Source organism: Phyllobates terribilis, unplaced genomic scaffold (assembly GCF_046119375.1).
Source record: "Phyllobates terribilis strain yellow unplaced genomic scaffold, ASM4611937v1 Scaffold_8__6_contigs__length_399053987, whole genome shotgun sequence".
NCBI lineage: Eukaryota > Metazoa > Chordata > Amphibia > Anura > Dendrobatidae > Phyllobates > Phyllobates terribilis.
In genome coordinates, this window is record NW_027362768.1 from 193,150,821 (window position 1) to 193,168,192 (window position 17,372).

At 46.5% G+C, this 17,372-nt stretch overlaps 1 protein-coding gene across 22 annotated transcripts in view; it reads left to right on the top strand.

Moving 5' to 3' along the window:
• The window catches only part of ADGRL2 (adhesion G protein-coupled receptor L2), a 204,548-nt gene that overhangs the window by 31,518 nt on the left and 155,658 nt on the right, over positions 1–17,372 (top strand). For all 22 annotated transcript variants that reach the window (XM_073643965.1, XM_073643970.1, XM_073643972.1 and 19 more), the window contains exon 2: positions 795–967. In XM_073643965.1, the coding sequence (XP_073500066.1) occupies positions 895–967 (73 nt within the window). In that variant the 5' untranslated portion in view covers positions 795–894. The remainder of the gene's footprint in view (positions 1–794; positions 968–17,372) is intronic.

The following is a 17,372-nucleotide window of genomic DNA, read 5'->3' on the forward strand; positions in this document are numbered from 1 at the left end:
GTTGGAGGCTGTCCATGAATGGTCAGATCAACGAGACATCTGCTCTTTCCTCCAACCACCCTCTATGAATATCCTATAAGGATGAGACATCTGCTCTTCCTTGGACTTTCATCCATGAACATTAAGCGTCTTCTTTTAAAGGGGTTGTACACTACTGGACATCCCCTTTTTTAAATGTCCCCAATGTGCTAAATTAAAACAAAAGTCTACCGGCGCGGCACTCCGAGGAGGAGCGCTGCAGCCTTTAGTTTGTCAGGGTCTGCTGGACCCTTGAGCAAGCACCTCATCCTAGCCACCATAGGACTTGTCAGGGATCTTAAAAAAAAAATGGACCAAGGGAAGGGGGAGATGACGTAAAATAGGTAAAAAAAACCCATACTTACCTGCTGAATCCCCGGTGTTGCCTCCATTGGTGTTATCCCAGCTGGTCTTAGTTTACGTGGCTTCAGTAATGATGTGCCATCTACACACTTGACCAAGCACTGGCCTCATTGATCACATAGTTCAGTGATTGGCTGCAGTGGTCCCATGTGCCATCATGAAGTCATCATTGCAGCACAGTAAATAAAGACTGGCAGGGAGCGACGGGGGATTTAACAGGTAACTAATGCTGCTTTTATTGTTTTATGACATTTTGTGTTGATCCTTGATGACCTCGCTGCTTTTGTTGCACATTTCGTAGTTTTCTCTTGCACTTTATTGTCTTCTTCTTTGAAGTAATCAATGTGATTTCTGCAGCATTTCTTGTATTCCCGGCATGGCGTTACTGACAATTTTGTTAATTTATTTTTCAGGCATGAAGCGGAGTGATGTCTATCCCTCTCCTCAATGAAGTTGGTCTTGTTTAACTGGATTCATTAAGGAATACAAAGAAATCATTACAAGGAATCAATAATGGTGGCTCCTGGCAGCAGAATGCAAACCCATTGGTTATTCCTTCTTATCGCCATCTTGCAGTGTACAGAAGGTAAGCCTCTTTGTCCCTATATGACATTAGGGCGGTTAATGGTTCTACTTGTTTTGGTCCATGATTTATGTCCTCTGTGATGTTCAGCCGGTCATGAAAGCGCCACATTCACCTCCTCGCGTAATGAGATGTGTGCGCCGCCTCGGCCATTGACGTGGATTTTTCACCGGGTTTCTGTAGATCCTCTCCATGAATTAGTGATTTGTCCTTTAGAAACTAAACACAGAACTACTAGATGTCATTACTTATGTCCACATCAATACCAATATATCCTGAGCTGGACTCTTAGCGATGGTAGAGGAGTCCTAATACCAGAATGTTTCATTCATGGCTGACGGCACACGCGAGGTCAACCGGTTATTGGTTTTGTCTGGCTTCTTTATCCTTCTTCTGTAGCGAGGAGCGAAAAACCTGATAATTATCAAAATTCATTACAATTCTGGAGGGGATTCCCATGATCTGTTTGGTTATATAACGTTGGATAGGTTCATTTCCGAGCTGCTGGGCGACATCAGGATTTAACAAACCTTCCAACATTTCGAGACTGAGGAGCAACGGCCTGAATTACTGAGTGGACCTCCGTGGTTGTGATCATTGGGATCGGTGTTTTCCACCACTGTCACCATACAATATATATAAAAGACCTGACGAGTCCTGAAACTTTACATGATCCTGCAGGACTTTTTGATGTTTAATATTGATGATGTTGACCTACAGCGGTGAAACCCGATCGGTCTGTGGGCGAGAGGCCATGTATGGGAATACCTGTTTTGTCTTTTCCAGGATCTTTTTCACTGATTAATGGCCCTATGTGTTTATTTGTAAGATCAGAGGATTACCAGTCCGCCCAGGCTGTATTTTTAGCATCTGAATAGTCTGTGTTCAATTCACTGCTGGCATTTTTCTTTCACTTCTGGAAGTGATAGGAAGCACAGACCTGCCCTCTCTTCTGCACAATGTGTCACTTCATGGATAATGCCTCCCTTTGTTCCTTTCACATCAGCCCCACTGAATGCATTGAGATTTCCCAAAAAGGTAAATGAGGTGCTACTTTGTATCTTCGCAATATCTTCTCTCTCCCCTTCTCCTGTTTGCACCGTTTATTCTTTGGCATAAAATAGACTCTGTTAATGCAAATGTTCTGCATCGCTGCACCCAGCGAACTGCCAGCGCTGCACCCAGCGAACTGCCAGCGCTACACCCAGCGAACTGCCAGCGCTACACCCAGCGAACTGCCAGCGCTACACCCAGCGAACTGCCAGCGCTACACCCAGCGAACTGCCAGCGCTACACCCAGCGAACTGCCAGCGCTACACCCAGCGAACTGCCAGCGCTACACCCAGCGAACTGCCAGCGCTACACCCAGCGAACTGCCAGCGCTACACCCAGCGAACTGCCAGCGCTACACCCAGCGAACTGCCAGCGCTACACCCAGCGAACTGCCAGCGCTACACCCAGCGAACTGCCAGCGCTACACCCAGCGAACTGCCAGCGCTACACCCAGCGAACTGCCAGCGCTACACCCAGCGAACTGCCAGCGCTACACCCAGCGAACTGCCAGCGCTACACCCAGCGAACTGCCAGCGCTACACCCAGCGAACTGCCAGCGCTACACCCTCCGGAAATAAGGCGTATGCCACGTAGAAAGCCAGGCCGTGCACAACATGACATGCAGACAGCTTTCCTTTGGGGTCATATATATATTTTTACATCTTTAATTTTATACATTTTACTAGTATGTATATTGCGTATTCCACTGAGTGACAAATAGAATAAAAAAAAATAAGACAAATAAATTATAAAATGCACGAGAAAACAAAAGAATAGAAATTATAGAAATAAAAGAAAAAAATAATAAAAAAAATATATATATATTTATATATATATTTTCTTTTCCTTTTGTGCTATATATATATATATATATATATATATATATATATATATATATATATATATATATATATATATAATTTTTCTTTTTGTTATTTTTTTTTCTTTTTGTTATATTTTTCACTCAGTGGAATATGAAATCTTATGGTACGAAGCCCATGGATGAGCAGTTTATTACGAGAGCTGCGAATGTCAGTCACACGTATGAGGAGGTGTTTCTGGATCCGCTCTGAACTAGAGACACGTGAGATGATAATCAGGGGGGACAGATGGTTTTTTGCTCCTTCTGTCAATCATCTCATGTTATAATAAGAGGGTTTACACAAGATTAGAAAAACATGTCTGATTTATTTACTAGAAATAGCGCCACTATTGTGCCTGGTTGTGTCTGGTATTGCACGTCTCCCCTATAAAAATGAATTGGTATGAGCTGCAGTACCATATGCAACCTGTCGATTTTTTTATTTTTTTTTTATTTTAATTTTTTGGGAAAAAAAAACATTTTTAATTTAATCTGGGACATCACCTAGGATGTAATATGCCTTTAATCTTCTCGCTGCACAAAAAATTGAATTCTTAATTTAGTCGTAAAAGAAATGGAGTCAACGTTTGCAGATAGTAAAAGGCGTTTAATACTGGTACGGGTTGCACGCTGGCTCAGTGGTTAGCACTGCACATGGTGGCTCAGTGGGTAGCACTGCACATGGTGGCTCAGTGGTTAGCACTGCTGCCTTGCAGCGCTGGGGTCCTGGGTTCGAATCCCCCCCAAGGACAACATCTGTATGTATGTTCTCCCCGTGTTTGCCTGGGTTTCCTCTGGGTTCTCCGGTTTCCTCCCACACGCCAAAGACTGATCGGGAATGTAGATTGTGAGCCATAATGGGGACAGTGATGATAATGTCTATGAAGCGCTGTGGAAATAATGGCGCTAAATAAGTGAGTAAAATAAATAAATAAGTATGGTAGCTTTCAGTGGGTTTTCTGAAAAAGAAACAGCGCCCCTCTTGTGCATAGGCAGTGTCTGGCATTGCAGCTTTGCATCATTCATTTGGTGTTGTATCCAATATACAAGAATGGCTCTGATTCTAAATATAAAAAAAAAAAAATCACTTGTTTTAATTTTTTTTTTTTTTTTTATATAAAGTCCCATACTAATTAAGCAGGAAAAGCCAAAAATGTGAATTATTATTCTCCGTATTTTTGCTTTTTTGTTGGCCGTATACACATGTATGGCTTTTTTAAGGCCATTGGTTATAATGATGTGAAGATGATCGCTGACAGTGACGATGGGAAGAGAGGATGGCCAGAGATCTTACACAGGACTGCCGATTGTCCTCTTCACATTAATTGTGACAACCCATAAAATAGGTCATTATAGGGACATCTGTGGCCCTGGCCTAAGAATCTCACATGTACAGACTGATGCTGAATATTTGTGTGTGTATATATATATATATGCTCTTTAATGTTTTTTTTATTTATTTTTACAAAATCTCAGTAACCTTGGCTGTAATGCCTCACTGTAATCGGCAGATGCTCGGTTTGGAGTTGGGATTTGACTTGATCATGTGATTGTTACGTCACGTGTTTGACTGTCACGTGTTTGACTGTCACGTGTTTGACTATTACTTGTTGTTGGTTCCAGATTTTGGATTCTACAAAATTGTTGGGATTCCCCCATCCCCAACATGGAGAGGATATTTGTCGTTTAATTATCTAAGTTGCTTAACAATAAAACGTGTGATTGTGATTGCAGGTGTGTAATTATAGTGCAGAAAGCGCCGTATTCCCGAGGGCCGCGCACACCTGGAAGGGACATACCGTAGTTTGGGAAAGTATTATGATTATTTTTCTATATCAGCGGCATGGATTTACCACTTTTCAAAAGTATTGACACCCTATTGATTAATTGGACTCTGAGCAAATGAGGAAAAATAGAATAGAAACTCGTCACCACTTCTGCATTTTTCATCCACTCCTGGTTTTGGCTTACAAATACTGATGTAAAATACTGAAGGTGTGAATTTGGGCCTTAAAGGGATTGTCTTCTGTAATTAGAAGCGCTACTTGAGAAGTGGATAGAGTGAAAATAACAATGGGTGGCCTCCCCACCTGCTGTTATCCCCTAGTCCAGGTCAGGCTGCTCATTTGATCTGTAATAAAAGCAATGACATCGCTGTTCTTCTATCACCAGCACGGTGAGGCCTGTGATTGGCTGCAGCGTTCTGGTGATTAGATTGTTTCTCTGTAAATGCACTGTTGAAATCACTTGAATCCAGCTGCCAATCGCAGAGTGTTTCTTTGCCTGTGCTAGATCATCAGCGGAGGAGCCGGCTGCATTTGGTTATTTTACCCCATTTGGGCCCCCAGTTGCATTTTTATTAGGCCCTATGAGCACCAATTTCTGACACATCTCTGCTTATTGTTGGTCAAGGGTGTGTTGTCCTCCATTATAGCGGACAAGTAGGATTAACTGTTCTTAGATCCCCATTTTTGCGTTCTTATCGTCTGTTTCACAATTGGGAGGAGAGAAGTAAATCGTTGATGAAACTTTATAGCAGTAAGAGAACGCGTTCCCAATAAATACGTTTTCAAGGGCAGCGAATGTGCGCCACTTTGCATCATTAGAAAAGCTAATTTAAGTGAACGAGATCAACCACTTATTTATCTGAATTTCATGAAAAAAAATAAAACTTGTTTATTTCTGAAAAGCCTCGGAGCGTTTGCCGCAGCTTGAGTGAAGTGCAGTTCAGGCACCTTGACCGCGGAGGCGATCCGAGAGCCAATTAACCTTCAATAAATAAACGCCGCGCCTTGATGACTTTGATAATTTACGCGAAGAGTCCATTTCTTATCCAGGAACACAAAAGCTCTTCGACTGGAGCAGAAAATGAAGACCAGACGAAATCTCATAAAAGTCACGGGCGCTGGAGGAGGGTTATTTACTCCGGCGGTGTTTTTGTTAGGGGGCTTATTTTAATCACGGGCAGCGGAGGTTAATTACCAGCCAAGCTCAATAACCCATAAATAACGGACATCGACTTCTATTGTCTGATCCATCCATGCTCCATAGATCAAAGCTAATTATTATACTTACTGCTTTATGGGTTTTGTTGGGAAGTAACTCTTATTGTCTTCAGCTATGGCATTGTGTCCAGCTGCACAGATCTGTTTTTCCATTAGGGTCATGTGGATTTATCTTAAATCGCACCCAATGTAACGCATTACATGTATAATGGTGTTAAAAAAGAGCTGCCATTAATAATCTTTGCAATTATTAGGCATGACGTGCGCCTTTCCTGCATGGAGACTCTACTTTTAGGCCTCCGGACACCATAGTAAAAAAAAAACAATCTCAATTTGCAAACATTTTCCATTGGGATGTGGCACAACTTATATTACAGTTGTGGTTGTATGGAAACCATCAGTAAACCCCTTTTATACCCTGTGTGTGTTTATACCCTGTGTGTGTTATCAGAAGGGATACATGAGGGTCCTTGGACTCCCAAGGTCACCATATTGGAATATCCGTACACATTAGATTAATGTCGGCTGGACCATACCTGTTTGATTGGTTCGGCCAAGCAATGGATGACTCCACTATCCTCAATGACAAGTGTTAGGTTGTAGCATGCCCAATCCTTGTGTTCTCACTGGAGATATTTGCCCCCTATTGAAAACACATGCTTTTGGTTAAAGGGTCATTATAAGGGGGGGGGGGGGGTCCTAGTGGAAAAGACCTCTGTCAAAGGCTGCTTGTGTAAAGGATGTCTTAAGTGTTCATGAAGTCCACCATATTTTCTGCCCGTTATGATCTTCCCTTAATTTCCAATTCTGAAAACCTGCGAGACATTGACGTAGAGCAGGGGTGGAGAACCTCAGGCCCACGGGCCATTTACAGCCCTCCATGACCTTTCATCCGACCCCTTGGCAGATTCCCGTGGACCGCAGTGCTTGGGCCGGTAGTTGTACTTTGCCGGCCCATTAATTTCTTCTTGCTCTGAGAGTATATTCACGCAGTGTTCACTACTGAGCGCTGAGGAGCGTGCAATGAAAGATTACGTGCCAGCATCAGGACGCACTTTGTGGAAGGAGATGGCGCTCAATTTGTGCTACCCCCCCCCCCGAAGGATGGTATAAATGGCCACATGGCCCTTGGCAGAAAAAAAGATTCCCCACCCCTGACGTAGCGCTCCATGCACACTACACTATTACGTCTCCATACAATAAGCTGTGACCCTAACCACACACCTTAAGCCTCTTTCACATGTCCACCATCTCCAGACCGGCTCACGATACCAGACCGGCCGTGGGTTTCCTGACGCGCACCCACCAGCCTCATAGACCTATAGACTTGGTGGTCCGTAGTGTGTGTGTGGTTGGCTTCACAGCTCATTATGCGGAGACCTTATAGGGTCGTGTGCATGAAGCGTCTTCGTGTCAAGGTCTTCGCAGGTTCTTGGAATTGAAGATTAGGTGGAGATCACGGGGGGCAGGTAATATGGACTTCTTGGCAGTCGTCTTATTCAGTAGCACTCTCTACATCCTACTCACAGCTATTAACATTGTCCAACGCACCGCAAGCAACAACAGTCTAGGAGACAAGACTACGATGAAGTATTTCTGTACGTTTCGGAGGGTTATTTTTCTTGGGAGTAGATTACGCTTTGACATAAGGGGTCACCGCTTCTTTTCACCGATCAGCCCTTTACCCTGATGCAATAAAAAAAGGTGGTAAAAATTACTGATCAATGGGGACAAAATGGGGAATTTTTGTTCACGACAGGGCAATTGTATCCCTGTTACAAAGTGGATCTGCAGATGAAATGCTCGGCCGTCGCTCTCATCATTTTCTTTGGGGCTGCGGGAAAAAGCTGAGCAGTGTTTGGCAGCCCCATAGGGAATGAATGGAGCCGCGGCTGGGCATGTGCTAAAGCCGCTCCCTTCCAACGGGGATAGTTCTGCCACCGGACCCTCATCAATCAATAAATTTATCACCTGACCTGTGGATAGGTGATAACACGCCGGAGAACCCTTTTTATATGCTGCAGTATGAGGTTTTCACAGCACTATACACAGATGTCAAAAATTACATTTGAAGGAAAGAAATAAGTTATTTTCCTTTTTTTTTTAAAAAAAAAAATATTAAATTACTCCTAGCAAATCCTTAGCAAAATTTCCCAAATTCTTCTCATATTTCTTGGTAGTGTCTACATCGGGTAGAAAAAAAACCCACATTTCGGCTTGGTGCAGGGAACCTGCCGGGAATTTGAGTTTTTCGAGTGTTCCAGGTCAGGCTCCAATTATTTGTTCAGTTTGCTCAAGTAAAAGCTGAAAGTTATCCGTGTTACTCCGATGCTGTAAATCAGGCCGGAGACACGGCTTCTTTCACTCTGTATTTAATATCGAAGTGAGGAATAGATTCTTTTTTTTTTTTTTTTGGAAATAGAGTAACTGGGGAGGGGAGGGGAAAGAACAAGTTTCATATGTGAATATTAACATGGCCGAGAGCCACGAAACTCACGTGAGAAGCCATACACATTTCTTACAAGCCGCTCGCGGAGTGGAAAGCGGGCCAAGGCCAACACCGTAAAAATTAGTAGCACCTAATATGAATGAAAAAGTGTAAAAGTGGAAATAAATGTTATGTTTAGAGACGTGAACTTGGATGACTTGCAGGAGCGATCCCCCCTTTAAGACGTGGCTTATGGAAATGCCGTGTAGCATTTTTACAAGATCTTGCAGCTGCTTCAGAAAATGAAATTAATTCCCCGCTGTTAATCTTGTAGGTTTCTGTATAATTTTTTTTGAGGGATTGCAGGTGTAGGCAAATTACTCATTATTCCGTAATGAACTTTATTTCTTTATTTATTTTTCGTTCCCTCTTCATTCATTCCAGACAAATCCATGATTCTACATCAAATTTCTGTGTTGCGGAAAGCAGAAGAGGTTAACGTTCTGTCGACTGGGTACAGCCAAATGATTTGAGTGGCACATCGGAGGATATTCTCCGACAGATCACGCAGTTGGTTGCTTGATCAACATCAGCCAGTTTCTGTTGCTTAAAGGGCCGTCGCTGCGTTAGTTCCAGTGGTTAGTGTGCGTCTTGCTTTGGGCGAGAAAAACCATTGCGTAGATTGTAGACTTTGTAACCAGCGGTGCCGAAGACAAAAAAGAAAAGAATTCCGTCTTTGCCAAGAACTAATTCCTTCTCTTCTGTTTCCCTGTAAAGTATTCTTCTTCCCGGACTGTATTTTAGAAAAAGCGTTTTCTGCAGCAGCCGGTTGTAACGACCATTGTTGCGGCGGGGGCTTCTTATTTGTGACCTAACAGATCTCGCCACTTAGAGGGTCTTTTTGGCCTTTTTTTCTTCTGAGTACTCAACAGTTATTAACTTTCAGGAAATTCCCCTCCCTCTTATTTCTTTATTACTTAAAGTAATCTCTTGGCTGCAAACTGCAAGGAAAAAAAGAACCGGTGCTTTTCATGGAACATCGAAAGAAAATCCGCAGAGACAGTAAAGCAAATTTTTACAAGCTAATAAAGACTCGAAGATCAGAATAGTAATATTCCAAAAAAAAAAGGAAAGAGGTGGGAGAAGGGGGGGGGGCCTCGCTGCTCCGGTCCCCGGGTGCTGGTTTGGTAAAATGAAGTCAGAAATCGAGGCCGAGTTGGAGTGAATTAAGATCCCGCACTCTGACCAAATCGAAATAGTCAGGAGACAAACCCCCAATTATAAAAATTGCTCTCATATTGCACATCTGCTGTAAGTTTTATCAGAAAAGGAAGCCTGTTAAATGGAGAGTTTACTTTTTATACGCCTTTTTTATTTTAGACCCGAGCAGTTTTGCCCGTGACTTCGCCACATTTCGTCCCCTCTCTTTTACAGAATGCACAGTCTGTATTGTTGCCAAACGCTTGCGCATTTTATGGCTGAACTCTCACTTTACTCAAACTTTCCATTTTTATTTTCCTTCCTTCATTTTTTCTTTTTTTTTCTTTAAGTAAAGCTTCTCTCTCAAAGCCCATCTGTCCCCCGCACCCTAAAATACTGTATAAAAAAATCTAGTAGTTTTCAACAAAGTAAAGGTATTTAGTTTATAGTGTTTACTTATATTTATTTTACTTTCTTTAACTTTTTTTTTTAACGAAAAGGCGCAGTCACAAATTTGGCCAAAAATAAACAGTTCTTTTCCATCTACGAAGTCATTTGTCAGAATGTCTCAAATTTAGCGCAGGTAAAAGATTGAATGCAGTGATTTTTTTTTTTTTTTTTTTTTTTTTTTTTTAAATACGGGGTTTTTTGTTTATTTTGCTTTCTCCAAATTAGGTACATTTGTCTACCTCTAGTCGATGGAGGTTCTGTTCAGCCGAGGGATAACATAAATTTTAACTTCCAGCCTAAATACAGGTCCTGTAGAACATAAAAACCTGTGTTTTTTCTAGAAAAAAAAAAAAAGTGTATTCGGGTGATTTTTTTTTTTTCCTCCTGGTTTGGCACATGGGAGTCAATTGCTGCGTTTCATGATGATAAATTATTTTAAACGATCATGTCAGCACTCACTACGTGTAGTTTTCCTGGTATTTGCTCTGTGCATTCATATAGAGGAATAGGCTGCTGCTCCTGGGGGTGCAATATACTGGATTCTCAGATCATATATTTAGATTTATTTTTTAATTAATTTTTTTAATCTATATACCTGTAATTAGCGCATCGCCCTCTGTATACCAATCAATAGATCAGATCCAAATGTGAAGGGTAAATTATTTAAATGGAGAAGGTTTTTGATGCGAGTCTCTTGGAAACCATCTCCTATTTGCAAAACAGTTTCCGTGAAGAGACCTTTGGTCTGGACACATGCAGAGGCTTTATCTAACAATTTATACTGTGGATATAAGATAACTGCTGGTCGAGCTCGCACCACCCACAATTATGTATATACCGCAACATGGCTTTATCTCATGCATATCTTCCAATACTCTGTATTACCTCTATTTTTATTTTATTTTTAAACACCTACAAAATACTATAAAGTCCTAGATGAAATATATAAATATTATTTTTTATTTTAAATCTGAGCATAATTATAGTGTGTGTAATATATATTGTGTGTATATATATATCAGTGTATACATGTATACAATAAAATGTGTTTATATAAAAATGTGTGAACACATACTGTGTGTGTGTACAGGTGTATATATAATGTGTGTGTACAGGTATATATAATGTGTGTAATATGCATGTACATAGTGTGTGTGTGTGTATATATAAATTTGTGCATGTGTACAAGTGAATATATACTGTGTGTGTACATTGAAAATAATATACATACATTATATTTGTGTTTTAGGTACAGTACAGACCAAAAGTTTGGACACACCTTCTCATTTAAAGATTTTTCGGTATCTTCATGACTATGAAAATTGTACATTCACACTGAAGGCATCAAAACTATGAATTACCACATGTGGAATTATATACTTAACAAAAAAGTGTGAAACAACTGAAAATATGTCTTATATTCTAGGTTCTTCAAAGTAGCCCCCTTTTGCTTTGATGACTGCTTTGCACACTCTTGGCATTCTCTTGATAAGCTTCAAGAGGTAGTCACCGGAAATGGTCTTCACTTCACAGGTGTGCCCCGTCAGGTTTAATAAGTGGGATTTCTTGCCATATAAATGGGGTTGGGACCATCAGTTGTGTTGTGCAGAAGTCTGATGGATACACAGCTGATAGTCCTACTGAATAGGCTGTTAGAATTTGTATTATGGCAAGAAAAAAGCAGCTAAGTAAAGAAAAACGAGTGGCCATCATTACTTTAAGAAATGAAGGTCAGTCAGTCCGAAAAATTGGGCAAACTTTGAAAGTGTCCCCAAGTACAGTTGCAAAAACCATCAAGCGCTACAAAGAAACTGGCTCACATGAGGACCGCCCCAGGAAAGGAAGACCAAGAGTCACCTCTGCTTCTGAGGATAAGTTTATCCGAGTCACCAGCCTCAGAAATCGCAGGTTAACAGCAGCTCAGATTAGAGACCAGGTCAATGCCACACAGAGTTCTAGCAGCAGACACATCTCTACAACAACTGTTAAGAGGAGACTTTGTGTAGCAGGCCTTCATGGTAAAATAGCTGCTAGGAAACCACTGCTAAGGACAGGTGTAGCACCCTGAGGATTCGGCTGCTACAGGGGTATTGCACCTCAACCCAGAGGTGTGATATTCCACTCCCGGGTAAGGATGGAGTGTGGAACTGAGCTCGGTAGGCTGCATGCACTACATACATCCCATTTCCGAGGAACAGGCCGACGGTACTCCCACTTAGAAATGTGCAGGTACGACCGAGTCTGTTCCTGGCTGGAGTGGGAGGGGGGTGGTACATCCCAAGTAGTGTAGGGGCAGATAGGGGGAGCAGCCTGGGTAAAGATAGGAGCTCATTGGGTGCTGGTCACCTGAGCTCACACATAGAGGGAGTATTTAAGGTGGGCACCATCAAAGAACAGGGTCAGTCAGTCTGCTGTAGAGGAGGAGTGAGTCAGCCTTTTGCAAAGAGTCTGTTGGAGAGCAGAAGAGCAGAGCAGAGAAGCCTGAGCCAGAGTGAGAGAGGAGAAGAAAGAGAGACCCAGAGGGGGAAACAGAAGAGAGGACTCTGAGACCCTAAATCCAATCCACGGGTGAAGAGTCGGCATCAGGGTACCGGAACCCAAGCTGGTGGGGGCAAAAACACACCCCAGCCAGAGACCGGAGGCCGTGGGCAGCGTCTGCCACGGCCACCCACCACATCCACCCCGAAGGCATACCACGTGGAGGGTCAGGGAACCCAAGGGTCTCCCAACAGAAGGCCCGAGGGAGCTGGACCTGGGTGGATCACTAGTGGGGACGGCCAGAGAAAGGACAGAAGGAGAGCTCAGGGTCACGCTCCGGACTCGCTTGGGGGTTGGCTGGATCCAGGACCTGGTGGATGCAGCACGGCTCGGGAGGTCACTTGAAGCTGGAGTGACCGGAACATCAGCAGTGAGTAAATACCCTTAACTGCATAACCCGACTCTGTCTTCCTTTAACATCTATGCTGCTCCACCACAACCCCCATCCTCTGCACCTGACCCCCTGAGGCTATACCCCACCCGTTGGGGGTTATACCATCAAAAGCTGCACCTACACCATCAGCCTCAGCGGACCCTGCTGCAGCGGCGGCCATAGTGACCGCAATACAACGGGTGGCGTAGTCGACATTAAGAACTTATTAACATCTGTAGGACTGCCACATACAACTGAGTTTGACACCCTGGGCACGGACCGGGTCACAGCCACTCGGAAGACTACAACTCCCATCTGATCCGGCTCCGGGTATTCCCCCTAAAAGAATATGGCCCAGGGGGCGCGTCAACTTTGGCGTAGTCGGCAGGATTACGTGCCCGCAACACCCGGGTGCTGCGTGCCTGAAGAAAAGTGCGAGTTTACCTCAGAAAGAAGTCTCCCGCCGGTTCCGGAGGGTCCACGCCATCGGACTCCATCACCAGTCGTTTCCCGCCGATTGTCCGCCATTTCCAACTTGTTCCCGCCATCTGCAGAGTTTCCCGCCACTGGGCGACGCTTCCCGCCAAAACCGCAGATTTCCCGCCTTGGAAGAGCAGCGGACGCCATTATGGGCGTGCCAAAGGAGGGCAAGAGGCCACCTCCCATCGTGGGCCGGGACAGAAAATGGCGCCAAAAGTGGAAACCGCCCCCACCAACAGAGACTGTGATGTTGGAGGTGTCTGTCAGCGTGAAAGAACTACCCCTCGAGCTGACAGTCACCGAGTTGCCCCGGGACCGCCCTCGAGGTGGGAGGAGACGAAAGAGAAGAGAAAAGATGGGTGCCGCTTGGAGCAGTCTGGAGCGAGCGGACCCGGAGGCAAGAGGTCTAACGAGGAGTAGCGGAGGAGCTCACCCGGAGATGGAGAGAAAGCAGAACAGCACCGGCCCGCTGGCCAGGAGTCTGCTAGAGACCGAGGAAGGAGGGCAGAGCAGCACCGGCCCGCTGGCCAGGAGCCTGCCGGAAGAAGAGCAGAGCAGCACCGACCCGATGGTCAGGAGCCTGCTAGAGTCCACAACCCCGCTAAGTCTAGTGGAGATCTTAGCGCAGCTCCCCCGAGACCGGGAGTGTGCATAAACTGCCTTGGAGGGCCTCGCAAGGAGGATGGCCCGGGTACAGCGTGAGACATTGGCGGAGTGGAGCCGAGAGATGGCCCAGCAAACCAAGACCCGGAGCACGCCAGCCGAGATGAGGAAGGAGACCGCCTCTGAGGATGGCGCGGGAGGACCCAAGGCCGGAGACGGCGCCGAGGAGGGAGCCGAACGCATGGAGGCAGGTAAAGGGGACGCCTATACCCCAAGCCGTGACACCGCTTACCTGCCCCAGCTCCCCGTCGCAGAGCCCGAAAGTCCCCCTGCTGTGCCCGAAAACGCCATGTCACCGACGAAGACTAGGCCCCAACCGGAAGCCGCCGCCGCGACCCCTGTGACGTCACACGCCTCGACCCCGAGCGTGACCAAGCAGGAAGTACCACCAGCCTGGTCGCAGGGCCTAGAATTCCCGGGCGCCGCAACACCAACAGCGCCCCCTACCTCTGCGGAGCCTCCGGCCTGGCCGCAAGGCCAGGTAGCCCAGGGCGCCGCCGTCCTAACGGTGCCCTTCACCTTCCAGGTGCCCCAGGCCTGGCCGCAAGGCCTGGGCAACCCGGGCGCCACCACCACCGCGCCCGCACCCGTAAAACCAAGGGTGCCGCGTCTGGGAGAGGACTTGTTTGCCCAGCACACGTGGCCGGACGGGCAGCCTTTCGTCTGGCCCCAGAAGTATTACGAACTGGAGCACCAGAGGAGGGTTGGGGCCATGTGTGCACCCCTGATTCCGGCTCCGAAGCCCGTAATAAGGATCTCGCCCCCGCTAGCGGAAGCACAGTTTGAGTGGGACCCCACCGGAGAAGATCTAATGGGGTTCACTCAGGAAACTAGGGCAGCTGCAGCAGAGCGTGCGGAGTGCTGCCGCCAACAGCTCGAGGAGTTTGCGAGGGAGCGGAGAGAGAGGCGGGTCCGGGAACAACAGGCCCAAATAAGGAGCGCCGAGCAAAAGAGCCGGACCAGGAGGGACCCCCGTGCAGCGCACAGTCCCCGTACCACCGGGACTGTAATCAAGTTCAACCAGCAGCATGGGTGGGGCTTCATTCGAGACAACAACACCCCCGGCGACGTCTTTGTCACGCGCAGAGACGTGGAGTCCCATCTGTCGGAGGGGCACAAAGGCCGTGACCTCTACGTTGGAGACGAGGTCACTTTCACCCGGCACAAGTGTGCCAAAGGACCTTACGCCCTCCACGTACACCGCTTGACGGAGGAGGAGTTGCGGTACGGGGAGGAGGAGCCAGAGGACCCGGACGGGTCTGAAGCAACACCATATCACCAAGAAAAAGCAGGAGGGAGCCGTCGTTGAGGACGGGAGTAGAGACTGTATATAGTTGCCCGTCGGGGCACAGTGAACCGTTGTTGCTAATATAGTCCCCGTTGGGACCAGCAAATTGAACTGTTACCCGTATTTCCCTAAATCCCACTGACCGAGGACTGAGAGCGGTCATTCCTTTCCCATTACCTGGCCGAGGACTGAGAGCGGCCATAATCCTTGTATATAGTTGCGCGTCCTAAAGCGCCCCCTACCGGTTTTATAGGAAAACCAGTTTTCTAGAGAGACTGTCGCACTTTACCCGGTCACACGTTGCACAGTGACCGGAGGAGGAGCCAGAGGCGACGAGAATGTTTTATATTAATATATATATATATAATGTTTTATATGTTTTATATGTTTATGCAAAAATTTGTATGTTTTGGTGTTATGTCTTACAGCCCGAGGACGTGCTGTGATTTACCAGGGGGGAATGTAGCACCCTGAGGATTCGGCTGCTACAGGGGTATTGCACCTCAACCCAGAGGTGTGATATTCCACTCCCGGGTAAGGATGGAGTGTGGAACTGAGCTCGGTAGGCTGCATGCACTACATACATCCCATTTCCGAGGAACAGGCCGACGGTACTCCCACTTAGAAATGTGCAGGTACGACCGAGTCTGTTCCTGGCTGGAGTGGGAGGGGGGTGGTACATCCCAAGTAGTGTAGGGGCAGATAGGGGGAGCAGCCTGGGTAAAGATAGGAGCTCATTGGGTGCTGGTCACCTGAGCTCACACATAGAGGGAGTATTTAAGGTGGGCACCATCAAAGAACAGGGTCAGTCAGTCTGCTGTAGAGGAGGAGTGAGTCAGCCTTTTGCAAAGAGTCTGTTGGAGAGCAGAAGAGCAGAGCAGAGAAGCCTGAGCCAGAGTGAGAGAGGAGAAGAAAGAGAGACCCAGAGGGGGAAACAGAAGAGAGGACTCTGAGACCCCAAATCCAATCCACGGGTGAAGAGTCGGCATCAGGGTACCGGAACCCAAGCTGGTGGGGGCAAAAACACACCCCAGCCAGAGACCGGAGGCCGTGGGCAGCGTCTGCCACGGCCACCCACCACATCCACCCCGAAGGCATACCACGTGGAGGGTCAGGGAACCCAAGGCCAAGGGTCTCCCAACAGAAGGCCCGAGGGAGCTGGACCTGGGTGGATCACTAGTGGGGACGGCCAGAGAAAGGACAGAAGGAGAGCTCAGGGTCACGCTCCGGACTCGCTTGGGGGTTGGCTGGATCCAGGACCTGGTGGATGCAGCACGGCTCGGGAGGTCACTTGAAGCTGGAGTGACCGGAACATCAGCAGTGAGTAAATACCCATAACTGCATAACCCGACTCTGTCTTCCTTTAACATCTATGCTGCTCCACCACAACCCCCATCCTCTGCACCTGACCCCCTGAGGCTATACCCCACCCGTTGGGGGTTATACCATCAAAAGCTGCACCTACACCATCAGCCTCAGCGGACCCTGCTGCAGCGGCGGCCATAGTGACCGCAATACAACGGGTGGCGTAGTCGACATTAAGAACTTATTAACATCTGTAGGACTGCCACATACAACTGAGTTTGACACCCTGGGCACGGACCGGGTCACAGCCACTCGGAAGACTACAACTCCCATCTGATCCGGCTCCGGGTATTCCCCCTAAAAGAATATGGCCCAGGGGGCGCGTCACAGGCAACAAGGAGAAGAGACTTGTTTGGGCTAAAGAACACAAGGAATGGACATCAGACCAGTGGAAATCTGTGCTTTGGTCTGATGAGTCCAAATTTGAGATCTTTGGTTCCAACCACCGTGAAGCATGGAGGAGGAGGTGTGATGGTGTGGGGGGGCTTTGCTGGTGACACTGTTGGGGATTTATTCAAAATTGAAGGCATACTGAACCAGCATGGCTACCACAGCATCTTGTAGCGGCATGCTATTCCATCCGGTTTGCGTTAAGTTGGACCATCATTTATTTTTCAACAGGACAATGACCCCAAACACCTCCAGGCTGTGTAAGGGCTATTTGACCAAGAAGGAGAGTGATGGGGGGGCTACGCCAGATGAC